Genomic DNA, 15,030 nt, shown 5'->3' with positions numbered 1-15,030 from the left:
CTTTATAACCAAAGCTTTTGCCCTTAGAAACAGTAGAATTGGTCCCATAAGAGCTTTCTTAACCATGTCAGCACTGCACTGACAGCCACACTGTCTGGGATTTTCTGAAAGGCTCAGGACCCACAACTGGTTTGCTGCTGGATGCGGAAAATCTGGCCACTAGTTTTGGGTGCTGAGCATTAGAAAATTCACCCTTGAGCTCTTTCAAATATCTGTCCCTAAACTCTGTAGCACAGTGCAGAACTGGGGAAGGATTGTCTAAGGACTGTCTATAGTTCCAGGAGCCAGGAACGTCATCTCGAGGGGCCAGAGCCGCAGCTGGGGTGAACTGTCATCGCTCTATTGACTTCAATGGAACTACAAGAGTTTACACAGATTGAGGAATTAATCTATAGGACACTACACTTCTGGGGGGGGGGAGGAGTAGGGAGACATCAAATTAATTAATTCCAATTACAGATCATTCTGAAATGCCAATTCTGCAGTCTTACTCAGGCAAAATTCCCATTTAAGTCAGATTGGGGCCTCCTTCACGTACAATTCAGCCAAAATAGTTTTGTTTAAAAAGAGAGAGATTTGTGACACTCTAAGCCAGTGGGCTCTCAACCTTTCCAGACTACTGTACCCCTTTCAGGAATCTGAATTGTCTTGAGTACCCCCATGTTACACCTCACTTAAAAACTACTTGCTTACAAAATCAGACATAAAAATACAAAAGTATCACAGCACACTATTACTGAAAAATCATTTCCTTTCTCATTTTTAACATATAATTATATAATAAATCAATTGGAATATAAATATTGTACTTACCTTTCAGTGTATAGTATATAAAACAGTATAAACAAGTCGTCTGTATGAATTTTTAGTTTGTACTGACTTCCTGCTAGTGCTTTTTATGTAGCCCATTGTAAAACTATGCAAGTATCTAGATGAGTTGATGAACCCCCTCGAAGAACTCTGTGTACCTCTAGTTGAGAACCACTGGCTAAGCATCTGCCCAAGTGAATTTGTCTCCTGGTGTTTGAAAGCTCAGCATTTGTTTGACCAAATCCCATTAACTACACTAATGCTGGATGAGTGACAGGAGAAACGACTATGACAAACTTCTGACATTTAACTGTGGAAAGGGAAAGGCAGGACACGCTGCAATTAAGGCCTTTGTGTACCTGTTAAATATTTGCTCTTACAACTTAAAATCAGCTGCACCTGAGTATATGATAGGGACACAACCAAGTTGTTCAGGCTTGAAATGCAGGTATTTTTTAATCAAAATGAAGGGTAGGGAGGGATTTTACAAACCTCGTGTGAACAGAAACCTTTCAAGAGTATTTTTTTTCCTTTTAATGTCAACGAAAGGAACAAAGAAAAGCCATCTGCGAGCAACTGAGAATCACCAAATGAGGCTGGCCAGCTTGGTGTCACCAGCCAGATTTGAAAAGTGACCAGCTCTCAAGGGGAGTTTGGGGTGAGGAAGAACTGGAGGATCAGGCCTTCTGAGAGGGAAAGACACTTTGAATTGGAAAGCGTAAGAGGAGGATGTTAAAACCCTTTCCTCATAGCATGTGGGAGACAAAATAAGGAAAAGTTAAGGAGAGCTTCAATCTTGGGCCTTGACCCTGGAATCGAATTCACAGAAGCAAACCTCTCAACCTGTATAGAGCCCCATGGAAGTCTGTGTTGATCTGATTCCAGGATCAGGGCCTTAAAATGTAAACTATTCAGCAGGGGCTGTGGAGCACTGTTTAAAGTGAAGGGGCCACGGTTTTTCCCCCTGCACCTTCCTCTTCCCCTCTCAGGTGTTCCCCCCGACCCAGAAGCAGATTGATCCCACTGACCCATGAGCCCCTTCACCCAACCCCCCATATCTGAGTGAGTGGCATTGTGACCTGGCGCTTAGGGTTGCAGTGCTGCTCAGGTTTGGCCCAGCCAAAAAGTGGTTTGGCCATGGCCTGAGAGACCACCCTCTGGCTCCGCAGCCTACACTCTTTGAGACAGGGATTATATCTACCTCTGTGTTTGTACAATCCAAGTAGAGAGGCCTTGATCCTGTTTAGGGCCTGTAAATTTCCATCACCACAACAACAGAATAAAAATAAAAATTAATAATGATGATGGGAGGCAGAGTGGTGTAGTGGACAGGCAGTGGGAGTCAGGAGACCTAGGTTCTAATCCTGGCTCTGCCAGTAACCAGCTGTGTGACCCTGGGTAAATCACTTCATCTGTGCCTTTTAAACCTCCCACCCTTTGTCTGTCACATCACATTGGATTGTAAACTCTTTGGGGCAGGGACTATGTTTGTCCAGCCCCTGGGACAATAGGGCCCTGACCTTAACTGCTCCGATTTTAATACAAACAACAACAATGTGATTTGGGTATTTTCAAACTTACAGGTCAACTGAATTCCGTCCCCTTTGGTCAGTTTCCACTTTGTTCGTGGTCCTAGGGACGAAAACAGAAAAGTAGATCCACGCTTTTAATATTTGAAAACTTTATTTTCTCAAATGAGCACCAACACATATTGTAAATCTGACAAACAGTATGCCTCCCTCTAATACTGAAGAACTATGTACAATGTACAAAGACACAAAGAGGTGAAGACAAATTATCTAAAAACAAACAATTGCATTTATTACCAAAGCAATATGACCTGAAAGAATATGCCAAAAATATAGTTAAATCAAAGAAATAAAAGTATACACAATTTGTAAACACAAGAGCATCAATAGACAGGCTGGTACTGGAAATATTGTCTCTTCATTTTGTCAGTGAGAAAGCATTCCCATTTCCTTATGAAAAACAAAACAAAGGATGCGTACAGTTTGTAACTACGAGAATAGCTTATTTGTGATTGTACCTTACACAACATCATTCTGCTTTTAAATGTCAACTTTTTTTTATATTAAGTGTGATTTTATTTTCCCTTCCTGTTTTAAAAGAACAAACAGGATTCTTCCAACTCAATGCGTAACATTTTTGTTTCTGAACGTTCCATTTCTCAGACCTCTCATCTGGCAAGGAGAGCTCTTACTACCTAGCTGAGCTCTGCATTTCAAATCTGTTTACCCAACAGGATGCTTGTCCAAGAACTGGTTCATATAAAAACGTGATGCTTCTTCTGAAGTGAGGAAGTGCAATGAAATGCATGATTAATACACTCACATATCAATTAGGAAAACGCATAAAGAGAAAATTCTTAGCTGATCCTCAGAAGAACCACAGATTCCATGTGCAGGTTTTGTTGCCTTTAAAATGTGCGCACCAAAAAGAGAAAATAAAAGAATGTGCAACAGTTACTCAGCACTGCAAATAGCTCCTTACTCAGCAAAACACAGTCTAATGATTTGTGCTGTTGGTCCACTTTGAGATAAACAAGAAGACCAATGAAATAAAAACTAAGGGGGAGAGGGGAGGGGAAAAAAGACAAAGAGGAGAGGGGAAAGAACTTTACTGCCAGAGGTGTAAACTTTTACTTTAATTCACTATGTAGCAGCCTGGTTTATTTATATTAAAAGCAAAATTAAAACCAGGAGCCACATCCAAAATTATTTGCAAAGCGAATAAGAATTCCTGATTCGTTAGAATTCTCCATCCCCTGGCCCTATTGCCCCAAGCAACAGGAAATAAAGATTCTGATGTTGCAACTTAAATTCACTTCCACATTCTAAATCTTCATTATTTATTTTATTCTAGCCAATACTGGTGCAAGAGAATATTTCAGGCCCTGATCCTTCAATCAGATCTACTTAGGCAGATCTATGCACTTACATGGAGCCCCACTGATGTTAAAGGGACTCCATGTAGGAATTAAGATCTTCCTATCTGGATCTAATTGCAAGTCACGGGCCTCAGGCACTGAGGAAGGTACTGAAGCATGTGCATACCTTTAAACACGCATGCATTCCCATGTGCTTAAAGTTACACACATGCTTCAGTACCTTCCTGAATTGGGGGCCTCTGTTTGTAACCTGGCAATGGCCTGTATTAGAGGTAATTTCTGCTGGATGGAATTAGAGGTTATTTGCCCTTTTTCTGCCTTGTCCAGGTGAAAAGTATAGCAACTTAAGAAAACAGCATATATTTATGATTGTTGTTTCCCTTTAAGCATATTTTCCAACTAAGACAGAGGAAACAGTATAATTTAAAAACAAAACAATAAAAGTGCTCTCAGAGGTGGATTCTGAGAAAACAGCACCAAATATATTATTTTTTTAAAAAATTAAAATATTATTTACAAAAGTATATTTCATAAGATAATGCTTATTATGTTCTGTATATATTATCATCTGAATATTTATTACAGGGTCATGATGCCACACAAGATAATCCGCCTGAGCAAAACATTTCAAATCTACCAAAGTTTAGCTTTGGGGTACACTGTGATGTAAACTCAGGGGTGCCCAGAATTTGCATTGCTCAAGGCCTTTGGTGGCAGCTTGCTAGAAACTGGGGGGGGGGGGGGGGGAGGACAGAAAATGGAGCAAAACTTGCAGTTTTCATCTTTGCTGAGGCTGCCGCCCATGGAGACCGGGACATACTGGCTCTCTGGACTGCAACTCCATCTTGGAAATGAAGTCCAGGCATTACCCACCCTTCGATGTAACTAACTGGCTACAGTTAACTGACTCGACCAATGAGATGCAAGTGGTGCAGTTCTTTGGCTATGTTCTGAATATATTCTTTTGCAACTAATCAACTGAGAATGCCCAGATAGATAGTTATACCCATCCACTAGCCTATAAATTTCATCACTCTGTTTTGTTTTCAACTCCCAATACTATCATATGTCTTAATACAGCAAGTCACAGATGAGTTAACAGCGGACCTTACATCATAAGAAGCACTTTAGGTTTAGCCGACACATAAGGGAGAACAAATATTAAATGAGCCTAGCAGGCCATTTTTACTTATCTCTCTATACAGTGTATAAAAATCAACGTACAGTCAAGTGTGTGCCTCTGTGTGTGTGTGTGCTCACGCATTTTCCATACCAGAATTTGAGGATCTGGGCCCAGATCCTCAACTGATTTAAACTGGTGTAGCACCATGGAAGTCAAGGAAACTAAGCCAATTTACATTAACTGAGGATCTGGCCACAAACATTCAAATTTACAGTGGTCGCCATAAAAAATGCAATTTATGTAAATTCTTACTGGGTGTTGCCATCTGAGATATTACTTCTTGTTCTTAGTACACAAAGAATAAAAACTGTTGCATCTGATACCACTCTGTGGTAACTGCCCTTATTTTTAAGAGGTACAGCATATCCTACACTAATGGTGCAAAAATTACAATTTACAGGGGTAATGCTGCAGTATTTGAGACTGAATACTGGGGGATTATTATAGGCATGTTGGCTTTTTATTGGCGATCACTGTAGTGCATGAAATTATACTCATTCAGGGAAGATTACCAGAGTCTAGGCATGGCTCTGTATCCCATCCCATCTGCACACAAACTGTTGTGGGTTATCCCTTATTTCTCCCATTTCAGATCAGATCCCTTTAAAGACTGTTTTCAGGGAAGGAGAAGGGCTTTTCAAAGAAAGCAAATGACTCCTTACTGGCCAAAACCAACAAAACATTGAGTGGAAAGGGCAATGAAGAGAAGGCCAGTGCCAGAGTCAACAAGCTAATGGGTACTGAGGAATTCTTTTTGTTGAAGGTAGCGGTGATGGAGGGGAATGAGGATGATGGAAGTAGAGTCTAGCAGAAGTCAAAGATGAAGTGGTCTTGTAATTCACATCAGATAGGGTGAAGGCAGAAGCCACCTCCTAACACAATGGCTAAAGAAGGCATTCAATACATCCTTTCCAGAAGTAACACTCAGTCTCCATCTTGTCACCTACTTCTGGGTAATAACCACATGTTATCAGCGATGCCATGGACACAACACTCATCTAGTGAGGAGAGAAAACACCCACTTTTCACATGAGCTATTCAGGTTTTACTCACTGGTACTCAACATAGAAGTCTAATCCCACTTCTAAAGCCTCTCTCTCTGCACACACATCCCCACCCCCACTTACCAGAAAATGTGATTTTGAAATCCTCTCAACTCTGCTAACCTGAATATTGGAAAAAAAAGGCGGCATTAGGCTCTAATCATCAGAAGGTTCAATTTCATAAGGAGCTACGAATCCCTGCACATTATTTTTCACTCTCTGGATTGAGAGGGATTTCCCCCAGAGAATTAACCTACTTTGAAATAACTCCACAAACAAAAAGAATTCACTCGGATGGAGAATACTAATTCAGTTAAATAGTCTTGTGTTCTGCACAAGATACTGACTGCACTGTTGTAGAGGAAGCTTCACACAGTCATTTAGGTCTACGCTATCTTCTTTCATACACATTCTCCCCCTCTCCCACACCAACAACATAAAGATGGTCCATAAAAATTAATTTACAAAAATTAAAGTAGGACTTGTCCGTTGCAGTTAGGTGTCGAAACCTCTTCTACCCCTACAACTCCAAGGCCTATGCCATTTGGGGGATGCTAAGTTTCAGTCTTCCAGAATATGAAACAGGTTTTTTTTAAAACACCAGGAGTCAAGGTTTGGGGGATACCTCAGGGCTTGAAATAGCCGTCTGTGAAACATGATATTAACAGCCACCAGAGCCACTTACTGTTCCATCACATCTCTGATGGATTCAAAGAGTGGACCTGATGGCTGGAGTCTGAAATTTCAGAGATCCTATTAAAGCCATTTTCCCATTACACATTAGGATGACTGGATCCCAAGCTATTATATTGCCAATGGTAAAGAGATTTGCCCTAATGGCACACAGTAAGGACTGGAAAATTAAAGATGGCATCATATGTTTCTGAGTTTATCTACAACCTTCTCCCCCTACATATTTTCCTAGCACATGCCCGTGTTCTTGCATATCTGTCATATCTTCTAAAAAAACTGCAGCACCAGCCCCCCCCCCACATTACATGATTTGACTCCTCCTCTCTCAGTTGCCCAGAATCAGAATTTTGTTTCCCCAGCAGTGCTGAGGTTGTAGCCATGCTCTGATGGGATGGTTTGCCCATCTGCTATGAAACAGGAGGAGGGAGAAGCAGAAGGAAAGCGCTTGGGGAATCTCTCTAGCAATCAAGCTCCACAACAAGAAGTTCACAAAAGGCGACTGTGTGAATAGTATGAAACAACCTATCAAAAGATGGAACTGCACATCAGTTTCAGGAATTAGCTAGCAAGGGGCTTTTGGTTACGACTTGTGCTCAGCCAGCTTAATCTGGAGCTCTGCCTCTGGAACAGCAGTTTCGAGATTCAGAGATAACGCAGTCATGAGGTATATTTCTGTCCATAGTTTCAAGCCTCGGTTACCAGGACTTAAAGGAAAAGCAGTTTCATTCCTGCTTACTTCCCCTCCTGCCCCTGTCCCCTTTTTTCTCTCCCCCTGCCCAAAACTCTGGTCTCCCTCCCGCACTGATACCTTCTGATAAAATGCCACCAAAGAGCCAACTTCAGTTTGTACTTAGACATTCATAAACATGGAATGCTGTCAGGCATTTGGTGCATTCTCTTAGCCAACACCAGAACACAGAGAGAAGCAGCCAGGGTCAACTCACAAACAGATAAAAAGCAAAGAGACGGAGAGACAGAAATTTAGAGGCCAGTCACCAATAAAATGGAGAAGGGTGTGAAGATGCTCCCAAATGGCAGAGCCTCTAAATGCATGGAACCAAGCGTTCGGTCACTCTCTCACTCTTGGATATAATGTTCTGTTGGATGGCATTCTCTTACACGCTGGTTTAGCTGGGCTCTTCCCATTCAATCCCAGCCATTATCTTTGATCATGTGAGCTAGTTCGATGATGTATTTGCCTTCTTTATACTTCTGACTGCTCTCGAAAGCGTGTTCCTAAAAAAATAAAAAAACCACAGAGAAGGTGGAGTTAGCGGGAGACTCGAGAGGTACGGAAAAGAAAATGCAATCTAGTGATTAGAGCAGAGGTCTGGGAGACAGGAGTCATGCATTCCACTCTCAGCTCTGGGGCACAGAGGGGCAGGAATATGGGACCCTTTTGACTTTCAGGAAACTTTTTGTTTTCAGGAATCCTAGACTCTGGTCCCACTCATACCACTGGCGTCTGTACTTCAGTAAGTCCCTTAACCTCTCACTGCCTCCTGTTAGACCAGGGCTCTCAAACTATTTCCATAGTCTATACTACATCTTTATAAAGAGATTACCTTGTGGACACCTCTCATCCCAAATGCATAACATCCCTAGAGCAGCTCTAATAATTGCTTATAAGAAAAAGTAACATTAGGAATGCATCTAATTCCTTTTCAGCTGTCTTTAATGTGATTTACCAGTGGAAACAAGGAGAAGAAATCAGGATCATGTGACCAGCCACCTCTCTGCAGGCCACCAGCAAGTGCTCGATGGATCACAGTTTGGGAACCATTAAGTTAGGCAACTAGAGTATAGCTTCACTGCAGTTGGGAGTGTACCTCCCAGCCCAAACAGACAGACATGTACTAGCTCCACTTCAGCTAGAGTGTTAAAAACAACAGTGTGGACATTGTGACACGAGCAGTGACTATGCATAGTAACATATGGCCTCTGCCACAAAGAGCTTACTGTCTAAATATTCAAGACACACAAAAGGTGTCAGGAAAAACAGAGGCACAGAGAGGGGACCCAGTAGATCAGTTTAAGAGCCAGGAATAGAACTCAGGTTTCTGACTCCCACTTCAGCGCTCTGCCTCATTATACACACACCTTCAAAAAGGGATAGAGACAAATGCATCCACAGGAACAATAAACGATACTCACATATTTCCAGCCCAGTGTGGTTTTGCAGTTTTCACAATAAATGTCTGCAACTGCGTGTAATCCTGTTAGTAACACCCGCTCCTCTGCAGGGCCGCAACCCACATTAACTCTGGGAGAGAAGGGAAGAGAAAGATATGGTTCCTATCAAAGTATTGCTTCCTTTTTGCACACTGCAAGAACCTTTTCAGCAATTTTGTTGCAGTACTGGAAAATATAAACTGGAATCTCTAATAATAAATACTACCGCTATTCTAAAAATAGAACTTTCCTTTCATAAGAAATGTTGATACTTCAAAATTATGTTCTGTTCCATATCAGAATGAAGAGATGAAATAGTGAATATTTTCACTCAATGAAAAATTCCTAAAAACACTGAGAAGGAGAATTTCAATGTTTTCTACTGAAATGAAATAATTTGACATTTCAGAGTAAAATTTTCATTTTGAATTTGAAATGAAATTTTTCATTTTGATTTTCACGAATGGAAAACGGGACATTCTTGTTGAAATCCATGTATTCCCAAGGCAAATGCTGATTTCCAGAAAACCATATTTGTCTAAAGGAAATTCTTTTCAGTTAAAATTATAGCCCAGCTCTAAAAATAGCCACTAATATTTAGCACTTATATACTTCTTTATATTTACAAAGCTTTGACTTATTGGTCCTCACTACATCCCCTGAGAAGTGAGTGACTCAAAACTACTTCTGTTAGGTGTTATTTCTCAATCCCATGACAAAAATACTCTTATTCCAGCCCCTTTTCTGAAACCTAAAGGCAAAGTCAAGTCTGAATTAGTGCTGTTTCCTTTCAGTCACTCTAAAGCAATGATGCAAGCTCGTAAGTAAGTGCCTTTCTGTCACAAAAAAGGCAACTCTTTCTCCTTATTTTAACCTCAGGGTGATATATATTTGTCTCGCAAAAGGTGGAGCAATGACATTTATGAAGTAACACTCACACTGAATTGAAGAGGTATGCTCGCCCTTGGCTTCCTTGAAAGGACTAAAAGGCAAGAAAACAGAAATCAGTCGGTTGATAGGAAGCCACCCTGTGCATGAACAGTAAGTACCCAGATACCAACGTTATTGACTTCAAAGGGTAGTTAGAGCAACTGATAGTGGAGTTCTGAGAAATGCACATTATTACAGTATGCAAGATGGAGAAGGCAGAGATTGAAACATTCATGGAAGATGAGTTGATTAATAAAGGTCTGTCCTGGAGATGGAAATGGAAAGTGAACCAGCCTGTCTCAAATTCTGATGCATGCACATTTTAAAAGGGACACTGGCAGCCGACTTGGAACCTTACCTTCTTAATTATCACTTGAGATTATCAGCCCTCACAGCACTGTGAAAATCCAGTGTGCTTTTCACAAATTAAACTCTATGCTTGTTTGGTTTCTGCATTCCGGTAAAAACTAAAAGTTGGTCAATTTCACTTCCTGGTTCTCGTGCACTAGTTCAATGCCATTGCTCATGGATTTACAATCTCAAAGAAACCTTAACCTCAAATTATTATTTTAAATTTTTTTTTTTTTAGAAACAGAAAGTAAAATTTGGACCTAAGCTACCTGACAGCATTGCTTCAATATTTCGAACACGGCTCTGACAGTCTGAAGTGCCTCCATCCATGAAGGAGGTGCAGAAATACACGTTATTACTATTATTTATTTGTATCCCCATCAGGGCCACATTGTGCTATGTGCTGTACACATATATATTGAAAAAGACAATCTCTGGCCCAATTTGCTGACCATCTAAGACCCCAGTCTTGCAAAGCTTTATGCAGATACTTAAATGTATGCACTCTAAGCAGCCCCATAGATGCCAGTGGGATTACTTATAATGCATAGTTAAGCGCCTTTGTAAGGCCAGGTTTACACTACAAATTTACAATCAGTAAAATTACATTGCTCAGGGGTGTGAAAAATCCACAGCCCCAAGCAATGCAGTTATACCAGTCTAACCCCCGAGATTCTCCCACTGATTTAGCTACCACCTCTTGTGGAGGTGGATTAACTATACTGACGGGAGAAACTCTCCCGTTGGTGTAGTAACATCTTCACTAAAGCGTTACAGTAGTGCAGCTGTGCCGCTGCAGCTTTTGAAGTGTAAACCTGCCCTGAGTCTTTTCAGGATCAGGGCCTAAACATATGACAAGAGACAGCTGAGCAGAGATAAACAAACAAGGAAAGGGAAGGATAAGGGAACAGTGAAACTGTCACATTTTGTAGCATTAGCAACAATCGTGGCATTCCCAGTGCCTGGCCATATAACATTCACAATGATAAAACAGTATTTTGCAATGAAAGGTTGGGCAGCACCAGCGACCTCTGACTAGGATACTTCAATAACACTTATCAGAGTAACAGCCCTGTTAGTCTGTATTCGCAAAAAGAAAAGGAGTACTTGTGGCACCTTAGAGACTAACCAATTTATTTGAGCATAAGCTTTCGTGAGCTACAGCTCACTTCATCGGATGCATACTGTGGACTATGCATCCGATGAAGTGAGCTGTAGCTCACGAAAGCTTATGCTCAAATAAATTGGTTAGTCTCTAAGGTGCCACAAGTCCTCCTTTTCTTTTTTCAATAACACTGCTTCCAAGCACCTATACGCTCCATTTGTGTCTGGCCTGTAATATTACCTGCAACAATGCCTTGCTGACAGGAGCAGCTAACAGTGGAGCAACACAACCTGCGTTTTTAATGTGCTTTGACAAATGCCCATTGAATTAAAGATTTTGAACTTACCCATAGTTCTCCCTCCTCACAACTGTTAATGTGAGGGAGGTGGTGTGGACTAGGTAATGACAAGGTAAAATTACGCTGTTTATAGATGACATGCACACCCAGTGATAAAGGTGTGGCATCCATAACCGTGCCCTCTAGAGGCATTAGTATGTTTTTTGGTTATGACTGCTCTATTTGCAGGTCAAAGAGAAAAGGCAGGCTCAGGTGAGTGGAGCCAATACAAAGAGAGAGCTATTGGGTCAGAATGGGTAAAGGCTACTTTACCAGGAGGGCAGCTTTCAAGGTTTAAATGAATTTTATCCCCTTGGCAGTTTGTTTCATTCAGGGGGATGTGAACAGCTGGCAGCAGAGGGGCTGGCTCCTACTGACACAGAAGGGATCACTTGGGAAGTCTCTATGGAGAGACTTCCATACACAAGGTCCTGTTCTTCCGTGAAGCTGTTCCCAGGAATTCACTCAGTGAGATTTGCGACAGGGCATGGCAAATGCAGAAGTGCCCATCGTTCCCCAGACAGTCAGGCCACAATCCAGCTGCAGTGCCTTGTTCCCCACTGTACTCTTCATGCCATGTAATTTATGCTAACACAATGCATCTCTCTCTCTCCTTCTAGTGGATAAACCACATATAAAGGTTTACAAGTGTTGATGCATCCAAGCTAACAGTCCCAGTCCTTTAGCTTAGGCACTAGCAGCAGATGCTTTCAGATCCAGGGTTAACAAATTCAGATGACAGATACAGATGACCCCCAACAACAAAGGTCACTATGCTCAGTTTAGTGAAGGATCCACCTTCCCATAGAGAATGTAGCACATGGTATAATGTTTGAAAATACACAGTGATTGGAAATGTCAGATTAATCCAAGAGGTATTTCTTCTCTGCACAAGTGTAGCTGTAAGTGTTGGTGACACACAGCTCTTTAATGATCTTATCCAGAGAGAACCCCTGCATCACACATTCTATTCATTTCAAATACATGAAGGAGAAATTTACTGAACAATGTCCAAGATTAAAATTCATTAAAGTCTGGGTTTAAACCCCCCTTGACAAGAGAACACATTCCACCCCCTCTGGCTGCAACTCAGTGTATTTCTTGGCACTGAGCTACTTTTAAGTCACAGCACCATGGAGCCTGCGGAAAGATCTGCGCCTCCATGCATGCAGCAAGAGCCTCCCAGTCACTGACTGAAGGAGAGCATGTGGGTAAAACCAATGATGTGGGGCAAGCTACCCAGCACCATATCCAGCACTAGAGCTGCCTGAGAGGCTCAGATGGCAGTGATGGCTCTGCCAGCTACGGAAGAGTTGCCTGCCAAGATGATTCAGACACAAGCCCAAGATTAGCTGCCAATGTTGGGGAAAAGAAGTTTGTGGGCTCGGAGGAGATGCCTGAGGCACCTCTGCACTCTCTTGGCATAAGCCCTGGATCCTGTGCAGTGAGAAATGCCTTGTTCCCCAGGAACCAAATTAACTAGGACACGTGGCTCAAGCATGTTTGTGAAATTATATTTATTAGAGCAGCTTCCTTAAATCTCTCCTCAGCACTGAAGTCGTGTATTATTGTTATTCTCATCTGTATGATATGGCACAATCTAACTGTATCTGAGCTGACTGCGACAGAATACTTGGTGCACTGAACTCTATGCCTCTGTAGGGTAAATAAAGATGGGATTCTGTAAGCTAATAGCCTTCATGCCAAGGCTGTCTCTCCCCTTTGGAAGGGGTTGGCTCTGTGTTGTGCTCTACAATGACATGTGCAAAAGGCATTTATTCTCCAGGCTGCAAAAGCTGCATAGAGGTTCTGTGAGTTTGGATGCATGGATCCTGGGTGGGTGAGGTGTATCAAGAAAGAGGAATCCTCAAGGGACACAGGCCCTTGTCACTAATCAAAGCAGGATGAGAGCAGCTAAAACGCACTAACCTTCCACTCCCTCCCAGTAAACAGTTTTCCATAAACACCAAAGTGACTTAGTTTGCCAATAACAGCAGCTATGGGAGCAGAGTTTTACTGGAACAGAAAAAGCAGTTTCCATTATTGCTGGCTATCAGTCAGCCTTTAATAAAGAACAAAACCAAGCCCTTAAGCTTTGCGTCAGAGGCTTCCTGAACATTACTCCAGCCAATTGCTAGAGGATTGTGGTGTACTCCTGGTGGGCGTCGTCCTTCCAGTTTAGGTCAAGGCATGATCTAGATAGGATCCTGAAGATCTCTGGGCTTTTTATTCTGGAGAACCAATATTTTCTCTCAATGGCAACTCTACCTTAAGGAGTGCCCCAAATGAAGCACTCATCCCCTGGTTTGAAGTATAGCCAATAGTGCTCCAGATGGTCACCATAGTGCACTTATACAAAGGGTCTCCACCAGCTTGAAGAGGTCACCAAAGGATGATCAACTTCACCAACTATCAGCCGTGGTTTTCCTACTTCATTTCCAGCCACAAGCTTGCAACTCACACCTGAGTGTGCTGCTTTTATTGCCCACCTACAGACACTAATATTAGTCAGTAGCTGTTGCCTAAGGATGTTGCTGTCACCGAAGAGCACTCTCTTTACCATCAGTCTGTGGCCACTGCACAATCCTGTCACCTTCAGGGATGCCAGGCTGATGCTTTCCCACATCCCAGCGCTCAGCATTTGGTGCTGCTGATGCGGTGTTTCAAGAAACATCCTCCCACCCCAGGGGGATTTAGCAAATGCAGATAAAGGGGAAGTGATGGAAAGGGAACAGGTATTTCATATTTTGGGTTTGTATCCTCAACACATTCCCTTTAGTTTACAATTAAATAAAACCTAGTGGGGTGGCCAGAACCTCCTCTTTCTGTTCCATCTCTAGAAGGACTGATGTGCTGCAGTGATCATGATGAAGTCACAGGAAAACTATCATATCCTAACCTAAGCAGGCATTCCCTGCACAGTCCCCTCCGAACTGTTTTGCAAATACACTTGCTTTGCATCAAGTAATGACAGCCAGAATGTGGCTAGTTTCCATGTCATGCATTTTTTCAAAGCAGATTTTGTGATGTGAATTAAAATTAAAAACATTTATTTATATTATATACACACACACAAAATCCAGACTTCTTCCCCTCTAAAATAACAGCTCCCGGGACATACTTTCCAATCCAACTCAAAGAAATGGAAAGGATTTTTTGTTTCCCATTGGAAGGCCAAGCCATTTTTTCTCTCCATTGCTAATTTAGGAAGTTTGGCTAGAAACACAACCCGCCACGCTTGCAACAGAATTCTCCCTCCCTTCTTTCCCCACTTCTCGCCCCCTCAATGTCTAGACTTTTTGGTTAGGAGGGAAAGATGAAAAAATATACATGATCTTCATCTTGACTATCAGTATTCAAATCCCCTTCTGTATCTGGGAGTTCCATTCAGCACGAAGACATCTAAAATGTGTATCCAGGCAATGCCTTAAATTTGAATATCCAGTGGAGAAGTGATTTGAATATCCAGTGGAGAAGCATGAGCCAATGAGATAGGCA

General features: G+C 41.9%; 2 protein-coding genes across 10 annotated transcripts in view; both read right to left on the bottom strand.

The window, feature by feature from the left end:
* DHX40 (DEAH-box helicase 40) overlaps positions 1 to 15,030 on the bottom strand; it is a 140,572-nt gene that overhangs the window by 101,801 nt on the left and 23,741 nt on the right. For all 3 annotated transcript variants that reach the window (XR_012665363.1, XM_075120843.1, XM_075120845.1), the window contains exon 2: positions 2,392 to 2,442. Coding sequence is in view for 2 of the 3 variants with exons in the window: in XM_075120843.1 (XP_074976944.1) it covers positions 2,392 to 2,442 (51 nt within the window). In the remaining variant the exon portion in view is untranslated. The remainder of the gene's footprint in view (positions 1 to 2,391; positions 2,443 to 15,030) is intronic.
* Positions 2,400 to 15,030, bottom strand: part of YPEL2 (yippee like 2) — a 36,424-nt gene continuing 23,793 nt past the window's right edge. Inside the window, exons 2-6 of one of the 7 annotated variants that reach the window (XR_012665365.1) lie at positions 9,748 to 9,791; positions 8,792 to 8,900; positions 7,757 to 7,873; positions 6,029 to 6,067; positions 2,400 to 2,442 (exon numbers count right to left, since the gene is read on the bottom strand). Coding sequence is in view for 2 of the 7 variants with exons in the window: in XM_075120846.1 (XP_074976947.1) it covers positions 7,784 to 7,873; positions 8,792 to 8,900; positions 9,748 to 9,791 (243 nt within the window). In the remaining 5 variants the exon portion in view is untranslated. Of the gene's footprint in view, positions 2,443 to 2,474; positions 7,874 to 8,791; positions 8,901 to 9,747; positions 9,792 to 15,030 lie in introns of those variants that run through there. The other 6 variants (XR_007353121.2, XR_007353123.2, XR_007353119.2 and 3 more) reach the window with 6 other exon arrangements.

This window comes from Caretta caretta, chromosome 17, assembly GCF_965140235.1.
Source record: "Caretta caretta isolate rCarCar2 chromosome 17, rCarCar1.hap1, whole genome shotgun sequence".
Taxonomy (NCBI): Eukaryota; Metazoa; Chordata; order Testudines; family Cheloniidae; genus Caretta; species Caretta caretta.
The sequence above is the reverse complement of the archived record's forward strand: the minus strand, read 5'-3'. Positions and strand labels throughout refer to the sequence as shown.